The sequence below is a fragment of the Chanos chanos genome, chromosome 10 (genome assembly GCF_902362185.1).
Source record: "Chanos chanos chromosome 10, fChaCha1.1, whole genome shotgun sequence".
NCBI lineage: Eukaryota > Metazoa > Chordata > Actinopteri > Gonorynchiformes > Chanidae > Chanos > Chanos chanos.
In genome coordinates, this window is record NC_044504.1 from 19,772,995 (window position 1) to 19,792,069 (window position 19,075).

The following is a 19,075-nucleotide window of genomic DNA, read 5'->3' on the forward strand; positions in this document are numbered from 1 at the left end:
TGTGGTAACATTTTGGAAAGGCAAGAAAATCTGAAATATGTAAATAAGGAAACAAGGATGAGCCTTCTCTGTGTTCCTAGATAGGACAAAACAGTCAGTGATGTTGCCCCGACCGACCGCCCCGTTTAAAAAAACGCTACATTTCCTCTCCTCTTCCTCCTCGGGGCCTTTTTCTCGGCTTGCTGTCAGCATATCAAGGATTTGCTCATGCACTTGCTGTGTTGAAACAGGGGCACGTGCCATTTTTTCCCCTTTTGCTGCCCCCCCCCCCCTTTTTTTTCTTTCTTTCCATCCTTGTCACTGTAACAGTTTTTAGTTGTTTGCCCTGAAACAAATCTGTCTTGCGGGAGAGTTGCGTTCTCTTTACATGGGAATCGAGCATAATGTGTGATCAGAGAGAAGCTTTTTTTTTTTTTTTCCACTGGTACACAGCATTCCCTGATTGCTCATCTGTAATGAGGCAGAAAAGAAACACACATTCTCTCTTTCTTTCCTCTGCTCCGTCTCCGTGACTGGGCACGCAAGCTGCTTTTTTGGCCTGTGATCAGCGAGCGGTTTTTCCCTTTCAGGCAGCGCCTGCAGAGACTCATGATCTGGGCCTGCTTCTTTATCCCCCCTATCCGTTCCTCCTTTCTTTTTTTCTTGTCTTTTCTTTCTTTTTTTTTTTTTAAACTTGGCAGCCTTGTCTGCACAATTTGACAATAAAATAATAAACAATGCCAAAAACAAACACAAAAAGATCAGTTTTACTGATTACAAATGACTTTCTATATCTGTGTTCCCTTGTTCCTGTGTGTTATAGCTCAAACTGGCCCTGGAGCACAGGATAGTGTGGGTTAAATCCCCTCATGAATACAATGGCATAAATTTTCTATCCACAGAGAGGCCCATTTGAGAAGCATATATACATCCACAAATGTGTGTGTGTGTGTGTGTGTGTGTGTGTGTGTGTGTGTATGTAGATTTACAGATATGGCTTTCCCTCTGAGGCAGCTGATGTCTTCACAGGGCTCTGTGTACTTGTGTATCTTTATTCCCTCTGAGTAAAGAGGCAGCTCTTATCAGCATAGTCTCTGGGAGATTGAGACTCAGAAAGGGGGCTTGTGGGTCATTTTTCTCCGAGGCAGTGCGTTCTGCCACACCTGAATACCAGGCCGCTTTCCTTCTGCACACCCATCGCATCTCGAGGGAGGAAATCATAGAACTGCAAACCTACGCAGGCCCATCTCAAAGACGTACAGTTGATAGGGTCTGCAGGGACAGCATGGGACTTGCCACGTATTTATGTCAACGCAAGCGAGACTTGTTAGATAAGTGAGAAGAATTAACACTTTTTTCTCAATGCCAGCAGTAGCACACCTCATTCAACTTCTCTGCTCACTACTGAGGCCTTGGCCTTTTGAACTGGGTGTTCTAGTCCCATGCATTAACCTAAATGTGCAGTCTACTTGTCCCCATGCTTGGGACTGAGAAACACAGTCCTGGGGAACAGTACAGAACTCTTTAAACAGACTCAGCTATAGACAACTCCTCTTGTGTTCCTGCCATTAGCAGTACAACTCAAAGCAGACAAGCCAAGAGAAGGCCTAATCAAAAACGCAGATCAAGAGGACAAGAGCTCACTCTATTACTCACACTCACTCTCTAAACATGCCACAGGGATTCCGTGAAGGGGGCGGGGGGTTTCCCCCGCGCAAATCGTGCCAACATCTCCTTGTGCCCGTCGCATAGTCAAAACCATTACCCAGACATATGCACTTCAGCGGGCGACTCCAGACGCCGCTCCGCAGCTCCTTCAAATAAATGAAAAACGATAAAAGAGGAGTGGGAGGAAGAGATGGGAAAGAAAAAAAACAAAAAAAAAAACAGTGTATAAGATTCAAAACCGTTCACCGGCGACGGTACTTGACATTTGTGTTGACATTTGAGCCCCTGTTGAATCAGTCGGAAATATAGCATGTCATCCCTGAAGAATACAGTGTTCAGAAAAGCAGCCCCTTCTTATCGACGAGATTATGCAGTGGTATTATACAGAGCTAATAGTGCATGTAGATACTTTATGAATGAATTTTCCAAATGCATCAAACACTTAAGAAGGATTTAGGGCCCCTCTCTGAAGGAATACTTAAGAATATGCAAATACCCCAAGAAGAATTAGGTTTAACAGATTTGACTAGCACAAACAATAAATGTGCTCTTTTCCCCGGTTGCCACTGTCAGTCAGGGAACGAGATTAAGGTCCAAGGTTGTGACAATGTGTAAAATGAAAAGGGACAATAAGGCACTTTTAATTTATTACAGGGATACGACTATCAATACACTCGTATTGTACTCACAGAATTGCTAAATACCTCGCTGCAAGGAGAGCTGGAGGACAGCAGGGTGGCTGAATGCTGCCCCCTATCAGCTGCTTTGAGCCACTGCAGTCTCAACAAAAGAATATGAGACTAGTGAAAGATATGACAGCACTACACCTTAACAGCAAGCTGTGCCAAACTGGTACAAGAGGCTAGGGGTTTTACTTGGTGGAAACTTGTTTGAGTTGTCATCCACACAGCAAGAACAGATGATGAGCACTAAAGGGTCCATTCTCAAACACACACAGACAACAAACAGTCCATTCGGTCCTTATGCTCTCAATCATTTTAATCGGGACCATTACTGAGTCACAATACCAGTCTCTCTCAGCAGTGCCGAAAAGCGTCATTTCCTGCCTGTTCCTATACAAACCCCTGTTTTCCTCTGATTAACATTTAAAGCAGAGCAGGGTGAGCTCTCTTCACTTTGGGGAAGGTTTAGGCCCAGCTGTCCCTGTATTGATCCACAGCTGGTCCCTGTGTGGGAGACTGGGGGTCAGAGCTGTGGGGGTCCCCCTCCTTCCACACACTCCTCCAAAAATACCAGCAGGGCAAGGCCATGGCGCTCAGTGTCTTTTGTCACCCCAATACATCAATTAGACTGAGTGGTGAAGAGGAAGCACTGAATCTGTTTCACATACACACACACACAGCATCTCTCTTCTATACACACACACACACACACACACACACACACACAGACACAAGCTAATGGTCCAGAAACCCAAAATATGTAAGCAGTCCCACATAGGTCATTAGCTTACCTGTGAATAAATAGGGATTAGAAAAATTTTAAAATCTCTCATCAACTCTGAAGGAACAGAATGGTGAGGTGCAACAAACATGTTCAGATATCTTTTGATATGATGGCTTATCAATCACCTTGATACACTGCCATAAATCCATTGCTGTACGGAGATGTCAGATGTCTAAAGATAATTCGAAACAGCATGAATGTGAGTATTCAGTTCTTAAAACGCTAATAGGGCTCTTTTTAAGATAATGCTGAGGTGTTGAGCAGTTGAATAACAAACTGCATATATCCATTGCTTCATTCCTCTCTGTTCCCCTTCTCCCTCTCTCTCTCTCTCTCGCCTTGTGTCCGTTTATCTGTGCTCCAGAGTAGGAGAGGTAAATAAACATGGCTAGATTAGGATCTGGCCAATCTTCCAGTCACTGTGTGTAGCATAAGACATGGAGAGGGAGAGAGGGATGGGGGGGTGATATACAGGTAAATAAAGAGCTGCGATAAGTATAAAGTGAGTCAGTGGCACCACTCGAGCGATGTGACACTGTTAGCGTGGCCAGCGGGGGTCGGAGTGACCGGGTCACTTTCGTATCAGAAGAGGAGATCTCTACAGAGAGAGAGAGAGAGAGAGAGAGAGAGAGAGACAGGCCGATGAAGACAGACCCTGTTTCCGTAAGATGGAGAGACACAAGAATATAAAATCACATCATCAGGAAATTTAGGCCTGCTCATGAAACCAGAATGAGTCATTTGCTCATTACATGATTAAATGACCACATTTACCTGAGTTGATTTTACAGTCCAGTGAGAGACTGTGGGTAATGAGTATGTCACACTTTAAATTGGCATCTCTGAACTTACATTTGCAGGTCCTCTTACTGATAGGACTTCATTTGATATTAAAATGACATTCTCTCTATTACGGACATTGAAGTGTGTGTCTCTTTCACTGCAAACTGCTTTACATTAATGAGACTGTGTTGTATCGATGCTGTCAGTCTTGTGTCGGTCAGACTAGTTAAGGAAAGTAGATTATTGGCAGGTTTTTTCCCCCCTCTTTTTAGTGGTTCTGGAGAGATAGGCAGAAAGAGAGCAATCCTGAGAGACTGTTTTTGTTTGTTTAGTGCAGAGACACCAGAATCTCATCCCATGATGGGACTGATTTGACAGAAAGGCCTAGATATTTTAGCAGGGCTTATTGTGAGCTCCCTCTCTCACTCTCTCCCTTTCTCTGAAGGAATTAGGCTGGCACTGTGTCATATTATACCAGTGCATTGTGAAGGAGTCTTTATTATGATCATCGTGACTATTATTATTTTTTATTTCCATATGACTGGCAGTGGTGAATGTGCCAGCCTTTCATGTTGGCTCTGACAATAGACAGCCCTCTGCCACCAGCCAAGGGAGCCCCCCCCTCCAAAATAATGACACCAAAATGAATGCTGTCATAATCTGTGTGTCTGAGAGAGAGAGAGAGAGAGAAAGAGAGAGGGAGAGAGAGGTGTACCATTCACTGACAGACGTTGGGTTATTGTATTAATGCACAGCAGAGAATTGTCAATTCCAATTCAGTGTTGCCAGTTCAAAGCGTGATGTGCACATTAAACACAATCTCCACAAAAAACAAAAAAAAAAAACAAAAAACACATGCACACAAAATCTCTTCCAAACATCAGTCAAGCTAGAAAAACCAGGTAAAGGCTTTCTTTCTCAAACATTCGATTGATTCTGCAGGTTGTATTTTCCATTCCTATGAAACTGAATGAATATGAATATGATTTAATATAACCTCACCTGATCGAGGAGGAATTTAGGAATGATTAATCAAAGGAAAAGAAAAAGTCTTTAATCTGACCAATATCTTAAGTACAATCTGTTCCCTCCGATCTAATTCCAGTGTGGACTGGAATGAGACACTGAAAATATTCAATGACCTAAAAATTCTCCACCAATCAGCTCCCTCCACCTCAAGAGCATGTGAACTAAGGCCAAAACAGACTGTTCTCCTCACCACAAGGTTTGTATGGAATAGTACAGTGTAGTTTCTATGATGCTTTTTTATCAGGGAACCATGGGAATAGGCTATTGTCAGGCTTCAAACCTTCTCCACCCTCATCCGCCACTTCAGAAATGAAAAAGCTCCTGGCAAAAGAGAGAATGGGAAGGAAGAGACCAACGATTAGACACACAAGGCCTGGATTAAGGACTTTCTGAGGGAAACAGGGACAAATTACACCACACAGGCTGCCATGCCCTCGGTACAGCTTTTCCTTTGGATAAATAATAGTTTAGGATGACACGGTTCTCCCAGTGCTCTCTGGGGACTCAGTAACATGAAGGCAGACTGTCTCATCCATGCTATAATGAGACACCATCAGCACTCAAGACAAATCTCAACTCCACTCGCTTCAGACTACCTCACTAACACACCATGAGAAAACAAAAAACAGGTTACCTAAAACCAGTTTTTTAAAAACAAAAAATAACAAAAAAAAACCCCAACAACAACAACAAAAAAACAAAAGCAAAATATTCCTTTAGGACAAAACACAGTGCAGGCCCGTTGGCGACCTGTGTGGTCAGAACTGCAGTGTGTGGGTGGGAAGGGCAGGGCACAGAGAGAGTTGTAATGTGATATCGACTCCTGTCCCTCAGAAGTCTTTTCTCTGACCTCATATTGCTCAATAAAAACACTGCAATGTTGACATAACTACTGCAATCCTTCTAGGAAACACAGATTACACAGATGAAGGTGTGTTTGGAGCAGGGGGTGTATTTGGAGGAGGGGGATCAAACACCTTATCCATGCAAACTAAAGGAATGATGCAAGCGGCCAATATCCGTGCCTGGTGGAGATTAAAGTGTAGTAAATGGGCAATAAGAAGGCTGTTTACCTACAAACCCCTAATCCTGCATGAACACCAGAGCCAGGCACAGGGGAAGAAAGACAGGAAGAAGAGATAGAAGGAAGAAATACATGTGAAGGGGAGGGCGGAGAAGAAAAGAATCTAACTCTTACAAGTCCGTCCAATTTTGTTACATTATATTGCCAGGGGTATTCACACTTAAGCTTGAGTGTAACTCTTTAGCTATCTGAGGAGCGACCCACATCAGTTAGCATTCCCAAACACAGCACTACACAACAAGCCTTTGATGGGTCTCCACGCTGTCATTTACATGTAGTGTATAAAACTTCCCACGCTTAAACTCAGTGAAAACCCACATCACTTGTTTGAGTTGAAGACAAAATACTGGCAGCTGGGTACCATTTACAGTCTTGATATCAGACACTCAGTGCTGTTATATAAAGCACCATTCTACACGCTGCTGTAGGTAACACCCTACTTTGTAAACCTTGAATAATGTATGCCATAGGAGCTGAAGTATATGAGCTTACTGGAGGGCAAAGTCCTTCACAAATGCTACGAAAGTCTGGATCACATGCCCAGTCACATCGCGTGTCGGGCCACTCCAGGCTATAGTCTGGGCTGGACTGCTGAAAAACGCACAGGTAATCCATGTGCATTATAATGGCTGATTTTAGTCAATACGCAGAACTGTACAACTGTGAACAAGACATTAGAGCAACGCTATCTACGTCCAAAACAACCCTAGTGAGATAAACTGATGTCCAAAGGCAGTTACATCTTTGGACTGGAATAGTGTAAAAAATCCTTCGCAAAAATCATAAGACAGGTGCCCAGTAATCGGAGCTTTAACATGGTGTTCAGGTATGGGGATATCTCTTGCTTGATTTGTAATTGACATGGTCCAGGCTGGATTTTTACACTGTTTCATTTCATTTGGGAGATTTTCTGACATCCACACTGAATTACAGCTGCTTAAGAGAGCACATCTTTCCAGCTGGAGCAAACTGTTCATCCCTTTCTCTTGTCATATCTCTCTCTTTCTTTCTTTCTTTCTTTCTTTCTTTCTCTTTCCCTGCTCATCCCATCTCCCCAGCAACCATCTCACTCTCTCCCTCCCTCTCATGCCATTTCTTTCTCTCTCACCCTCATTCCCTGTCTCTCTGGCTGAGGTCTTATCAGTGTGGCCAGGGCAGTGTCCTCTGGCCCAGTAGGGCCAGGTAGTGGCCAGCAGTCTCACACTGATCGCACTTCTGAGGAATGGCCTAATAGAAAAATAAATTGGAACACCAAAAAGCCCTTCCTCTGCAAAATTCCAGGAGAGAAAGAAAAAAAAAACCCTCTCTCTGGTACAGCAACAACAAAAACACAAGCACATCCAAAAAATACATGATAGAGAGAGAGAGAGAGAGAGAGAGAGAGAGAGAGATCTATTGGATTACATGCAGAGGTGCAAGCTCATCACATTCCTCCTTCTTCCACCACTCTGAGAGATGCTCATTCAGCCAGTATTGCTCACACATGGTGTCTGTGTAATTATATCTTCAGCTCAACCCAGTCTGTGTCCAATGACCCCACCCGAAAAAATGAGAGCGGCAGCTATCAGGGTGGTGGGGACACAAGTGTTGAGTTTAAAAAGTGGCCACCAGAGCTGATCCAGATTAAATGGCCAATTTCACTGCACAAAATGAGGGAGAAAATAAGGAGATCCAACATCATGGTACAGATTGGCACTGGGAGTTGAGGAGGTTGCTGACTAGACAGGATTGTGTGGAAGACACTGTCCATCATGAGGCCTGAGACACACAGTTTGTAGTGAAGAGTTAGAGTGCATGGGTATGTGAGTGCATTCCTGCATGCAAGCGTGTATGTGGTGGGCTGACAGGCCAGGCAAGTTATCACACTTCAGTATGGGACTGTCAGGAGGCCTGAAGAAATGATGTCTGGGTCAAAAAAATGAGGAACACTGACACCAACACTAAAAAGTCATGAGAGACACAGATCTCTCCTTCTGAAGAGTTGTACAATGCAGCCCACCATATGAAAACACCAGCAATGGTACACTGATGTGTAGGCCTCGATTGTATGCCTTCTCTCTTGACTTCTCTCTCTTTAACACTCCCTATTTACAAAAGAAAGACAAGAAGATCCAAGACAGGAGGAAAATGGTATCACATTACCAAAAACTCAGCCATTTCTCTATTCCTATAATTATCAAATTCTAGCCTCATAATGATCACTTTGAATCAAAATAAATCCTATTGGTTGGGGGCGTAAATCTGTGTTAGGCTTTGAGTATTAAAACACTGTTAAGCATCTATATGATAGGTTTAATCCTGAAAAATCAGCTTTGCCTAAAGAGGGTTAAGATGACAGGACAAAGCTCCTGGAGTAGGATGATCATTGAAGTGGCATTATTGGACTCTTATTGTACCACAACACAGAACTACAACACTTTTATCTGACACAGGGTATGATTAACCAGAAGCTCATCCTCAACCAAGTCTGATTAAAAACTACACTTAAAAAAAAAAAAAATCACAGAATTTCAGATTTGGGTGTCAACAGTTATCATTTTAATTAAAGCAAGAAGCACTCAAGGAATGTTAACTTTTAGCGCTCGGCAAAAATGCTGAGGATCTTCATTTTCTATCTCCCATTCTGTTGATCTAAAACACTGATATAGACATGCTTCATGTCAGAGCCCCTGTGCTGTACTGAGCTTTACAGACTTGCATTGTTTCTAAATCGTCTGTAGGTCTTCTTCAAATGGCTTCATTAATGAACAACAAGCAAATGAAAGAAAAAAATAAAAATAGAGGCAAGGAGATTAGGTTTCTGTTTGAATGTCGGTGGAGGGTTTATCAGAGTGATCCCCCTACATCATCAAACTCTTTTCAGTGGCATGTACCAGAACATTCTCCGCCCAACCCTTGGGTGACATTGAAGGAACGTTACCCGTGGGTTTGTCACCCCATCTCTAACATCACCCCGCCTTCCCCTGGCCTCCCCAGGTCAAGCTTGTGGATAAACAAAGGGATTTGGAAAAATGTTGTCAGGGCCACAGTGTCTGTCTGCATCACAAGGCACCATCTTAAGAAGAGCCAGAGAAAAATAAATAAGCGAGATAACTGAAGAACAGATGACGGCATTCCCCCTTCTCACCACCATCCACACAAGCACACAGTACAAAAAGAGAGAGAATGGGAGGGAGGGAAAAGGATTAGAGGGAAGGTAGACCACAGGTGAGAGACTCCTTGGCAGGTGAGACTCAAGAAGGCTAAAGCAGCGAGGTTGTTACTCAGAGCGATTAAAACATACACACACACACACACACACACACACACACACACACACGCACGCACACACAGCAGCAGTAGAGGGGGAAAAAGGAGTTTGTGCTGAAACACATTCATCTGATGTTTCACAGTCAAGACAAAACAATAACAGAGAGAGGAGGAAATGCGCCAGACCCCACACAGCTGAAGACAGACTGACGGACAAAATGTTCAAACCAGTTCTTACTCCACGTTCAGGTTGGGCAATCGTGTGAAAACACTGTCATACTGAGAAATTAAACCTGAAAACCCCCATGATGACAGCGTGAAGTTGTCACATTCACAGAACAATCTAGCAATCAAAGCCACTAATGGCCTGTGTGGTGTGCATCACTGACAGACACTGAGCTGTAGCTAACCTGCCAACTTCACTCTCATAACAAAGAAAAAAATTTGAACATTCTGCCTGATTCATTCGACAGTGACTGTTCAACACTAGATTTGGCCTGGCTGACCACAAACAATGTTACATATAAAGGCTTATTCAAGCCAAACAGTTTTTCTGTTGATCAAGTCCTACTATAATGTTGGTTTTAACCGTATCTTAACTGTTCATCAGGTAATGTCCCTTACAGCTGGACGATCAAAGGTATAATTTCACTATTCCCCCTCAGGCCCATCAAGGTTAACGTGAGAGAATGGGAACAGCCTGGTTGGCTCCAGCTGACCTAACCACACCGGTACAGGCTGAACCCAAAGCTATGTCTTCTCAAAGTGACCTGCACTTTCCTTTCCCTCTCCATTCAATGTCTCACATCTCATTTTACACTCAACCTAAAAAACATGATCCAACAGATACCTGAACTGAACTCAGCTGTCACTGTGGGAAGAGTGTGTTGAAATTCAAAGTGGAGTGAAGGCTTGGTGGTTTTGGGTCACGCTCGGGCCAAGGGGCGGGAATAGGAAGGAAAGTTGTGTTACAGATGACAGGTCTGTTCCACATTCAGTGTGCAACAGTGCGAGTTCCCTGAGGAGAGCTGGTCCTCTACATACTCTTCCAAAAAGAGCAAATGAACCTGTTACCTACAAACTAACCTCACCTTCCTGCTATCTGAGCACTGAAAGTATACTTCAGATGGTAGGTTAAATGTTTCATCGAGGGCCTTAATTGGGGACAGACCAAATAGGACTGTAAAGGAAAACGCCAAGTATGATTCACATTAATCCTGATCCTTTACTGTACAGAAACAGTAAAACAGAGATTGAGCCAAACTAACAAATTAAGGCCAAGAGCACAACCAGACCAGTAGATGATTAGCACAGAAATGTGACTCATTTGTATGGTTTCTCTAATTCACAGGATTTGGTGAATTAGTCAGAAAAGCAGATTTACATGTGTACACGAGTCTTTGACAGGGGCGTTGTCATGGCTACCTCCGGATCAGCCACTCATTAGTCTTCTTCGTTACTGCCAAATGAGCTCATGGGAGGTCAGCGAGAGGCGACGCCCTCTGCCAGCCTGGCATTGACACTTTGGCCCCCAGTGCCAGCCAGAGGGCATCAACGTCACCTTACACAGAGATGTTACAATCCACCTCTGATTATGAGGGGAGGGATCACTCTCGGAGCACTGACAAAGCTGGCCAGTCTCTGGACACACACACACACAGAGAGCCATGAAAAAGAGTTACTGATGGCAAAGATGGCATCCCAGAGGAGTGGTATGACCAGGTTGAGGGCTATATTTTGAGCCCAGGCCGCCACGGGGATGCGACTTCACCAGCACGTTGGGGGGAGGCGGAAAACTTGTCGATCTGGGCCAGGAGAAGGGATTAGAGGAGCTCCCAGGTGACATTGTGTGTTTTGATGTTTATTTTGGAGTCCTGCGTCACACCGTGCACATGCAAAACAAAGAAGTGTTTCTGTTTCTGTTGACTCTGGCGCTCTTAGGCACCCCCCTCCTCCTCCCCTCAGTGGTGACAGGCACCGGTGACATCTGCTGTGGAGCGGGCACTGCCGGGCTGCACAGCGGGATCAGCAGACAGGAGAGAAGCACATGACCACCAAGGTCAAACGTCCTTCTCTACACATACACACAAAGAAAAGGACCGCACAGAAAACAACGTGGGCTAACAGAGATCACAGAGAGACATGTAGTCCTCTGAAAACACGTGCATAAAGGAACTATAAAGGAAAGGAGCTATGTATTAGGCTTTAGAGAGTGAACTGACTCGACAAAAGAACTACACTCCATCTGTGCAGATGTCATAACCAGAGAAACTTACCAAACGAGTTACAATACCATATAGCATTTTTAGGCCAGAAAAGGAAGTCTGAGAGCAGGAAACTGATGTTATAACTATCTTCTAGGCCTGTTCTTAAGAACATTCATCCCATATGTGAATAAACCAATATTCCCCAATACATTACCAATGAGTTTTCAATAATATGTTTTGTTCCACACATGTAATTCTGTGTAATGTGGCCTAAAGAAGCTCCAACTCCTTGCATAGAACAATGGTCCTCAGATGACACAGACTTGCGATGTTCCTTATATGAAAGCTTTGGTGTCTAACAACAGCCTTCAACGTAACAGGTCCTTAGATTTACCCTTTTGAACGAGAGACAAACAAATGAGATGATGAGAATCTTGCTCAGAGGAGCAAGAACATGCACACAATACTCTTTCTCTCTCTCTCACACAAACACACACACACACACACATAAAAGAGGGAAGGAAAAAAAAGAACATGCACACAAAACTCTCTCCCTCTCCCTCTCCCACATACACATAAAAGAGGGGGGCAATAGAAGCCAGGGTCAGCGGACTGCCCATGTGACAGTGCGGTGCCTTGGATTAGGACCTGTAAGCCTATTAGAGTGGTTTGGACAGAAGGGACCACCCGGCCTCCCCTGCCACCACCATCACCATCATAGCCACCACCACCAGAACAGCCAGCACTCGGACAAGATTAGCCCAGCTCAGCCTCACCGTCATCGGGCTGCGGCTGCCCCTTCCTCCCACAGCCATCTGGGCCCGGCCTTGGCCAGTCCTGCTATGTCCAAAACCCCCTTTCAACCTAAACAGATTTTCTGCCCTCCACCTCTCTTTTTCTCAATAGCTTGAGCTTCTTGGTCGCTCCATCAGCTCAAATAGGCTTACTGGGAGTGGAGAGGTTGAATCGCTTGCATCTGTTGCCCTCTTCTTTGGCTAATTAATTAGTTTAATTGACCTGTCTAAATGGGCTGGAAGGCTGGAGTTTTAAAGGAAAGGAGAGAGAGAGAGAGAGAGAGAGAGAGAGAGAGAGAGAGAGACTGTTCAGGCTTGGAGCTTAATCCATGCCTGTCCCCCCTACACAACACATACTGCTGTTAGCCAGGCGACACAAGTGGAGCATTGTAGCTGCTTTGGACTTCAAACATAGGGAGCATATGGGTGCATACACAAATACACTTGTGTGTGCACGTACACACATGTACAAACACATAGAAACAAACAATTAAAACAGTATCTTGACAGCTGACAAACACTGTTGCATTTAAAGTTTAAAAAGGGAAAAACACAGAGACATTACATGAGAGGCACAGACATTCTGCAACACAAGACTTCAGTTTATTTGATGAGGTCTCGTATGTTGACTGCTAACCTTAGAGACAACTTGCTAAATGAAAATGAACTAGTGCAAGAAATTTACAAACTTTGAAGGCTCTACGTACAACTCCAAATTAATCCCAAGACAGAAAACTTTGGGGATTTCATACTTCAAACCAGCTTTTAGCACCTTGCGTGAGCAACTGGGGGGGTCAAAATAATTTGTCTTTTTCTTCTGTCCCATCCTGTGGGTGTAGTGAGAGCATATAACTCAATGGCCTGCACACGCAAGGAGAGAGAAGCCTGAGAGAGAGAGAGAGAGAGAGAGAGAGAGAGAGAGAGAGAAGGGGGGGGCAGTACTGAAGAGCTGGAGTGGAAATGGACTTAATTGATTTGGACCAAGTCCACGAATGACAGCAGGTCATCTCTGACAGACGCCCAACAATTGACGGATTTGCATCCAAAGAGAGACGAAGGGAGAAAGGAGGACAGAAAAAGAATTGGGGGGGTGGGTAGAGGGTTTAAGGAGTGCAACACCACATTCAAAAATCGAGCAGTGGCTAAAATCATTTCAGTGCTGTAAATAACCTGGCAAACGTTCAAGCAGTATACAGAGGCAAGTCCGAGCTAGCGCCATTTCTTTCTCTTCCTGTTTGAATGCATTCTCTTCAGGCTAATATTTCCCCAAATACATGTTTGTGTGAATGCCACAGAGAGAGGGAGCTTTCAGAGGAGCGTCTGTGGAGGCTGAATGTTGCCTTTGTAGGGACAATGGCTTCTCACAAACACAGATATAAATCCTAACGCACTCACACTGCTTTCTGGTTTGTGTCACCAGTGCTACGCTGCCTCAGTTTTTGATATAGGACGAGTAACGTGAAATTGGCTGGCTTTCCTTACATGCAGCCTACTGTGCATTGAATACAGACACACACACACACACACACACACACACACACACACACACGCACGCACGTGCACATACGCGGACACACACACACATCCACAAAAGGCAAATGCACAATGCACACTAAATATAGATGTTAAGCATATGACCCCTCAATTTTCAACCTTTGGATGATACATTTGAATGAGGAGAAAAGGAAGAGTTGCGTGCAATATGGAGATACCACTGAATAATCACTTTCTGTCAAAACCTTCTCCTTTTTGATTATGCAATTCTGTAGGCTCCAGCCTCTTTTTTCCTCTCTTTTTTTTTTCTTTTTTTGTTGGCAGCATCGCAAAATAAGAAAAGGTGCCGTTTGACACTCCGCCATTTCAATGACAAAATACAATCTAGCACTCAAATAATTCTGACAGAGGGATTAACATTTCTGAGGTTGAGCCAGAGATTAGGCGGGCGGATCTTGAATTTCATCATCCCGCCACCACACAATAGCTTATTCTTTCTCTCCCCCCCCCCCCCCCCCCCCCTCATATATGCTCTGATGAAGGGTCAGGAAATCTTACCCCCCCCACCCCCCCATTTGCCTCTGTTCATTTGGCTCCTGTATTAGCCAGATACCTCACAGTCCTCAGTGCACCTCATTCACAGAGCCAGGCTCTACGGCCAAGGCATCTACGCTCAGTCTGCTGTGGCTTTACGTTTGGTCCTAAACTGCCATCTAGTGTCCTGAATGAGAGCTGCGCTTGTACAGGACGAAACAGAGCTCGGCTTAAATGGAGATGTCACTACAGCCTGCAGACAGGTCTCCTCTCCAAGAACAGCATTAGTCCAGTCTCGTCAGCAGAATCACTAGGAGATGGGGGCTGAACTGATCGTGGGTCTGGTGTATGGGACAGAATAAAGGGACCAGTCACATAATAAAACCAGTCTGTTTTAGCATTGGGCTTCAGCCAAAAGCCCAGTCTCTGGGAAGCTACAGTATAAAAATAACTGTATCTAATGTTAAAAGACAAATCGTTACCATTAGATGTAAACAACCTTTCATTTTTTTTTAATATGCTTAACACCTAAAAAGTTATATGGCAACACTGCCCATCTTTAGGTATAAATAATTCTGAGAATTACAGGTGCTAGAATTTCCACATATACACAAACATGTCATGCAGACGTTACGGCCAAGCTCTAAATACACATCCTGTCTATAGAAGACAGACTGATTTTTAAAGAATAATTGTAGATCAAAACAAGATGAGAAGTTCAGCCAAGTATGGAAAGGTAAAAACATTCTCTATTGCGTACCACAACGACCTACAAACAGCCAGGGGGAGCAAAGACACGCACATATGCTCTCTCTCTCTCACACACACACACACACACACACATATACAGAGCAGTGTAATGTGTTGCCAAATAGGGCAGCCTGAGGAGCTTTGATGTCAGTCTCACTTGGAACACACTCTCCACCTCCGCCCCCCCCTTCTATTCTTCTTTCTCTCTCTCCCTCATCCTTCCCTTCCCTCTCTCTTTCTCTCCCTCTCACACCAGGCAGGGACACACAGTTGAGTGTGTGAGGGCAAAGTGCCTCTTCATTTCTCCCCCTCCACTTCCAAATTCCACATGTCAGATGCAAAGTATGTCTTTGATCACTTTGTTATTAGTGAGGTATGTGCAGACAAGAGGAATTTGGGTCTCTCTCTCCCTTTCTTTTCTTTCTCTCACTTTCCCTCCCCTCCTTGGCTTGTTCTCAGATGGGGAAGTGCAGCTGGACTTTTCTCAGAGTGATCAGCACTACATCTTCATCTGATCCACTGCTTTCATCTTCATAACACAGAAAGTAAGGCACTGTTTCTTAGCTCTGGGCTGCACAATATCTACACTTGTCTTAATACAGATGAAATGGCTTGTGGGGTTAATCAGCTATCTTGATGCAAATTATGTCCAGAAAATATGATGAGTCACGAGACTGAAAAAATACACTTAATTTTAGAATTCTAAACAAAGACATTCTTTTAGCTTCGGTTAATAAAAAATTAAATGAAATCAATTGTTTTTGACAAAACAATTCCAAACTAGGCACAGCGAGCATATACAATTTCCTAACATGGCTGTTTATAGATAAATAAGTCTGTGTGCATATGGGTTAGCATGTGCATGAGTTTTGCTGTGTATACAGCACAGAGTGAGAGACTGTCAGCCTTATTTCTTTGTATGTGTTTATATTGTTATGCTTGTGGTGATAGACATGAAACTTCCGTCTGCCAACTCCAAGAGACCTTACACCACTAGTCTCTATACCACTGCATATGTCTGTTTGTGTGTGTGTGTTGGCAAAGAGTCATGCCAAAGAGGTTTTCCAACACACAATACCAAGAGAGTGTGTGTGTGTGTGTGTGTTTATATATATATGTGTGTGTGTGTGTGTGTGTGTGTGTGTGTGTGTGTATGTAGATTTCTGCTGAGGAGACAGATGGACTGGAGACTCCCGGCTGGACTGGCGCCCAGGCCTTGGTATCGGTCCAAACAGAAGCCCCCTTACAGGTCCCCATTGCCACCAACACCCCCTCCTGCCAAACACACCCACATCCACAAGGGAGAAAGCTAGGGCCAAGAACAGCGAGGTCATCACATCACCTGAAGTCAGAACAGAGAGAGGGGGCGGGTCCTGGAGCCCACAGAAGGCTTTCAGCCAATCAGCATGCTCACGCTAGACACTGTTTCAATAGCAGGTTTATGTACAATTACACTGAGGAGCCCATTTCTCCCGGGCAAAGAAGGGCTGTTCTCACACTGGGCACAAAGAGAAGCGAATGAACAAGGGGGAATGAGGAACAGACACAAGCTAATACGGATAAGCCTCAATCAAGCGTCAGTCACCATTTTAACGGAGTCTTAATGAACAGGATGAATGGATAGACTGGAAATTCATTTTATATTTAAAAGAAGTCAGTTAAAATCCTGAAACCATTGAAACAGTTGTCTAGACAGCAGTATCCTACTGACAGAGCCTTGCTTATAGTTTTCAGTTGTGTAGTCTGAGTAAAACTCATAGTGTCTTTATATAAGATATAAAAGTGAAATGAGTCAGTACAATGCCAGTAAGAGCAGTTAAGCATTACCTTGTTTCTCCCACAGAGCTAATGGAGACCACACAATTTCAATTATACCACTGGTAGCACTGCGGTGCAACTCTCATGAAACTATAATACTTGGCAAGACATTAAAAAAAATTGAGCACAAGGGTTCATTTCATTTTTAGGTTTTCTGCTGTTCCTATAACAACATGAATGAGAAATGATTGAAGACAGACCATCATATGTAACAATTAAAACAAACAAAAAATATCCTGCAAATGTTCAACTCTGTCATGTAAACACAGGTAGACAGATAGATAGATAGATAGATAAATAGATAGATAGATAGATAGATAGATAGATAGATAGATAGATAGATAGATAGATAGATAGATAGAGGCACTTGTACATGACTTGACAAATAAGGGCTGCTAAGAACAAACAGGGAAATGTCTTCACTGAATAAACATGACAAACTCATCTCGTGTATTTTTCTCTATTTTCTCTGAGACAGAAGTAAAATTAGGTATTAATGTTTATCCTCTGTTAAGGAGTGGCACATGCACTCCAGCAACAAGCCCAAATTCAGCACAGTCATTTTAACTACCACGAATTCTCAAATAGTGGCCGAGGCCTTTACTAACCTCAACTGAAAAAACAACCAGGCCTTTATTTGAGACAGACTATTATTAGATGATTTGTCCTACTAAAAAAGGACAAATCATTATTTATGATTTGTCCTTTTTTAGTAGTGTATTTTGTAATATTGTAGTGATCATTTCTGATAGTGTTAATTCCTAATTTATCCTATAAGGAATTACAGGTATACCTACTACTTGAATATAGCCTGTACTGTAGTGTATTTAAAGAACAAAAATATTACGTCTACTACAGGCAGTCAGATTATAATGATATGGTGCTGATAATAACAACAGGCAAATAAAAAACAACATATGGTAATATCTACAAGATATCCGATGGAAAAAAGTCACATAAAACAATCAAGTTTAAATATCATCATTTTTCCCATCCATGACTTTTTCCAAGTACTGTTAAGACGTGTTGTTAAATGAAATAACTCATAGAAATAATGAAGAAACGCATAGGAAAAAGGAAGAAGAGAGTTTTGGCAGTGATGTCCCTAAAACTAATAATGGGTCATTAACACACAGTCCTACACAGACCACAATCCATGTGAGTTGGAACACTAGTAGTATGGTATTTCTGTTAAAAAGCAAAACTAACAGCAACAGAGTGGTGAGCATAATTACTGCATGTTGTTGTACTGATGTAAATAAAGCTGTGGAAATATGATGGATTTACCACCTGAACCTTTTGGTTATTTATGGGTTTTTTTTGTTGTTTGTTTGTTTAGTTGCTTTATTTTACCCGGCCTGTACTTGGAATCGGCCTTTCTATGCCCAAACAGGCGGCACCCCCGGCTATAATTTGAGACAGGGTTTTTATTTGAGAATTTACAGTAATTTAAGTCATTTTAACAGTCATTTAAATCATTTAATTATAGTCAGTTTTATCCAAACAGAGACTGGCTGTGGGTTCAGGGTTATGTCATAGTCCCATGACTCTCATAATTTTCTAAAATAAAGAGTGTAGATGAGAACAGTTACAGCTTTGAGCAGTTTGTCTCCCCTTGGTCTACACAAAACATTTTTGTACAATTACAACATATGACCACTAGATGTCAGACAAGACAAGTAGATGACAGCTGAGCCATGGTAAACTAGAAAGGTTTTGAACTTACATTTTCAATGACAAACGTCCACTCCTTATCTTCAAATTCTTCGGCATGAGGGTCCTGAAAGAAACAGAAAATGGTAAGGCTTTTGACCTTGAACTGGGTTAAGCATCTGTGGCAAATAAGTAGCTAGGTATAACAAGCCAGTTCAGCAACAAGCCAATCATTTAAATCTTTAAAATACACACACACACACACACACACACACACACACACACACACAGAGTACACATAGGAATCACGTAGCAAAGACAAATGAACAATCAACAAGTATCTATTTTGAACAACAGAAAAAAAACTCAATTAATTTTAAGATGATCTCAAAATATTCCAGAGGTTTGCATGGTACGTATAATTACATTAGAGTACATAAAGAGTTAGCCTAATTCCGAGCCACATACGCACACACCCAAACATCCATACACACAGCACATCTGCACACACACACACACACACACAGCATCATTGTGCAGAGGTCATATATGGCACTGCTGATGGA

The 19,075-nt window shown here is 43.0% G+C and overlaps 1 protein-coding gene across 1 annotated transcript in view; it reads right to left on the bottom strand.

The window, feature by feature from the left end:
• ehbp1 (EH domain binding protein 1) overlaps window positions 1-19,075 on the bottom strand; it is a 114,648-nt gene that overhangs the window by 79,513 nt on the left and 16,060 nt on the right. The window contains exon 4 of the mRNA XM_030787450.1: window positions 18,583-18,636. Within this exon, the coding sequence (XP_030643310.1) occupies window positions 18,583-18,636 (54 nt within the window). The remainder of the gene's footprint in view (window positions 1-18,582; window positions 18,637-19,075) is intronic.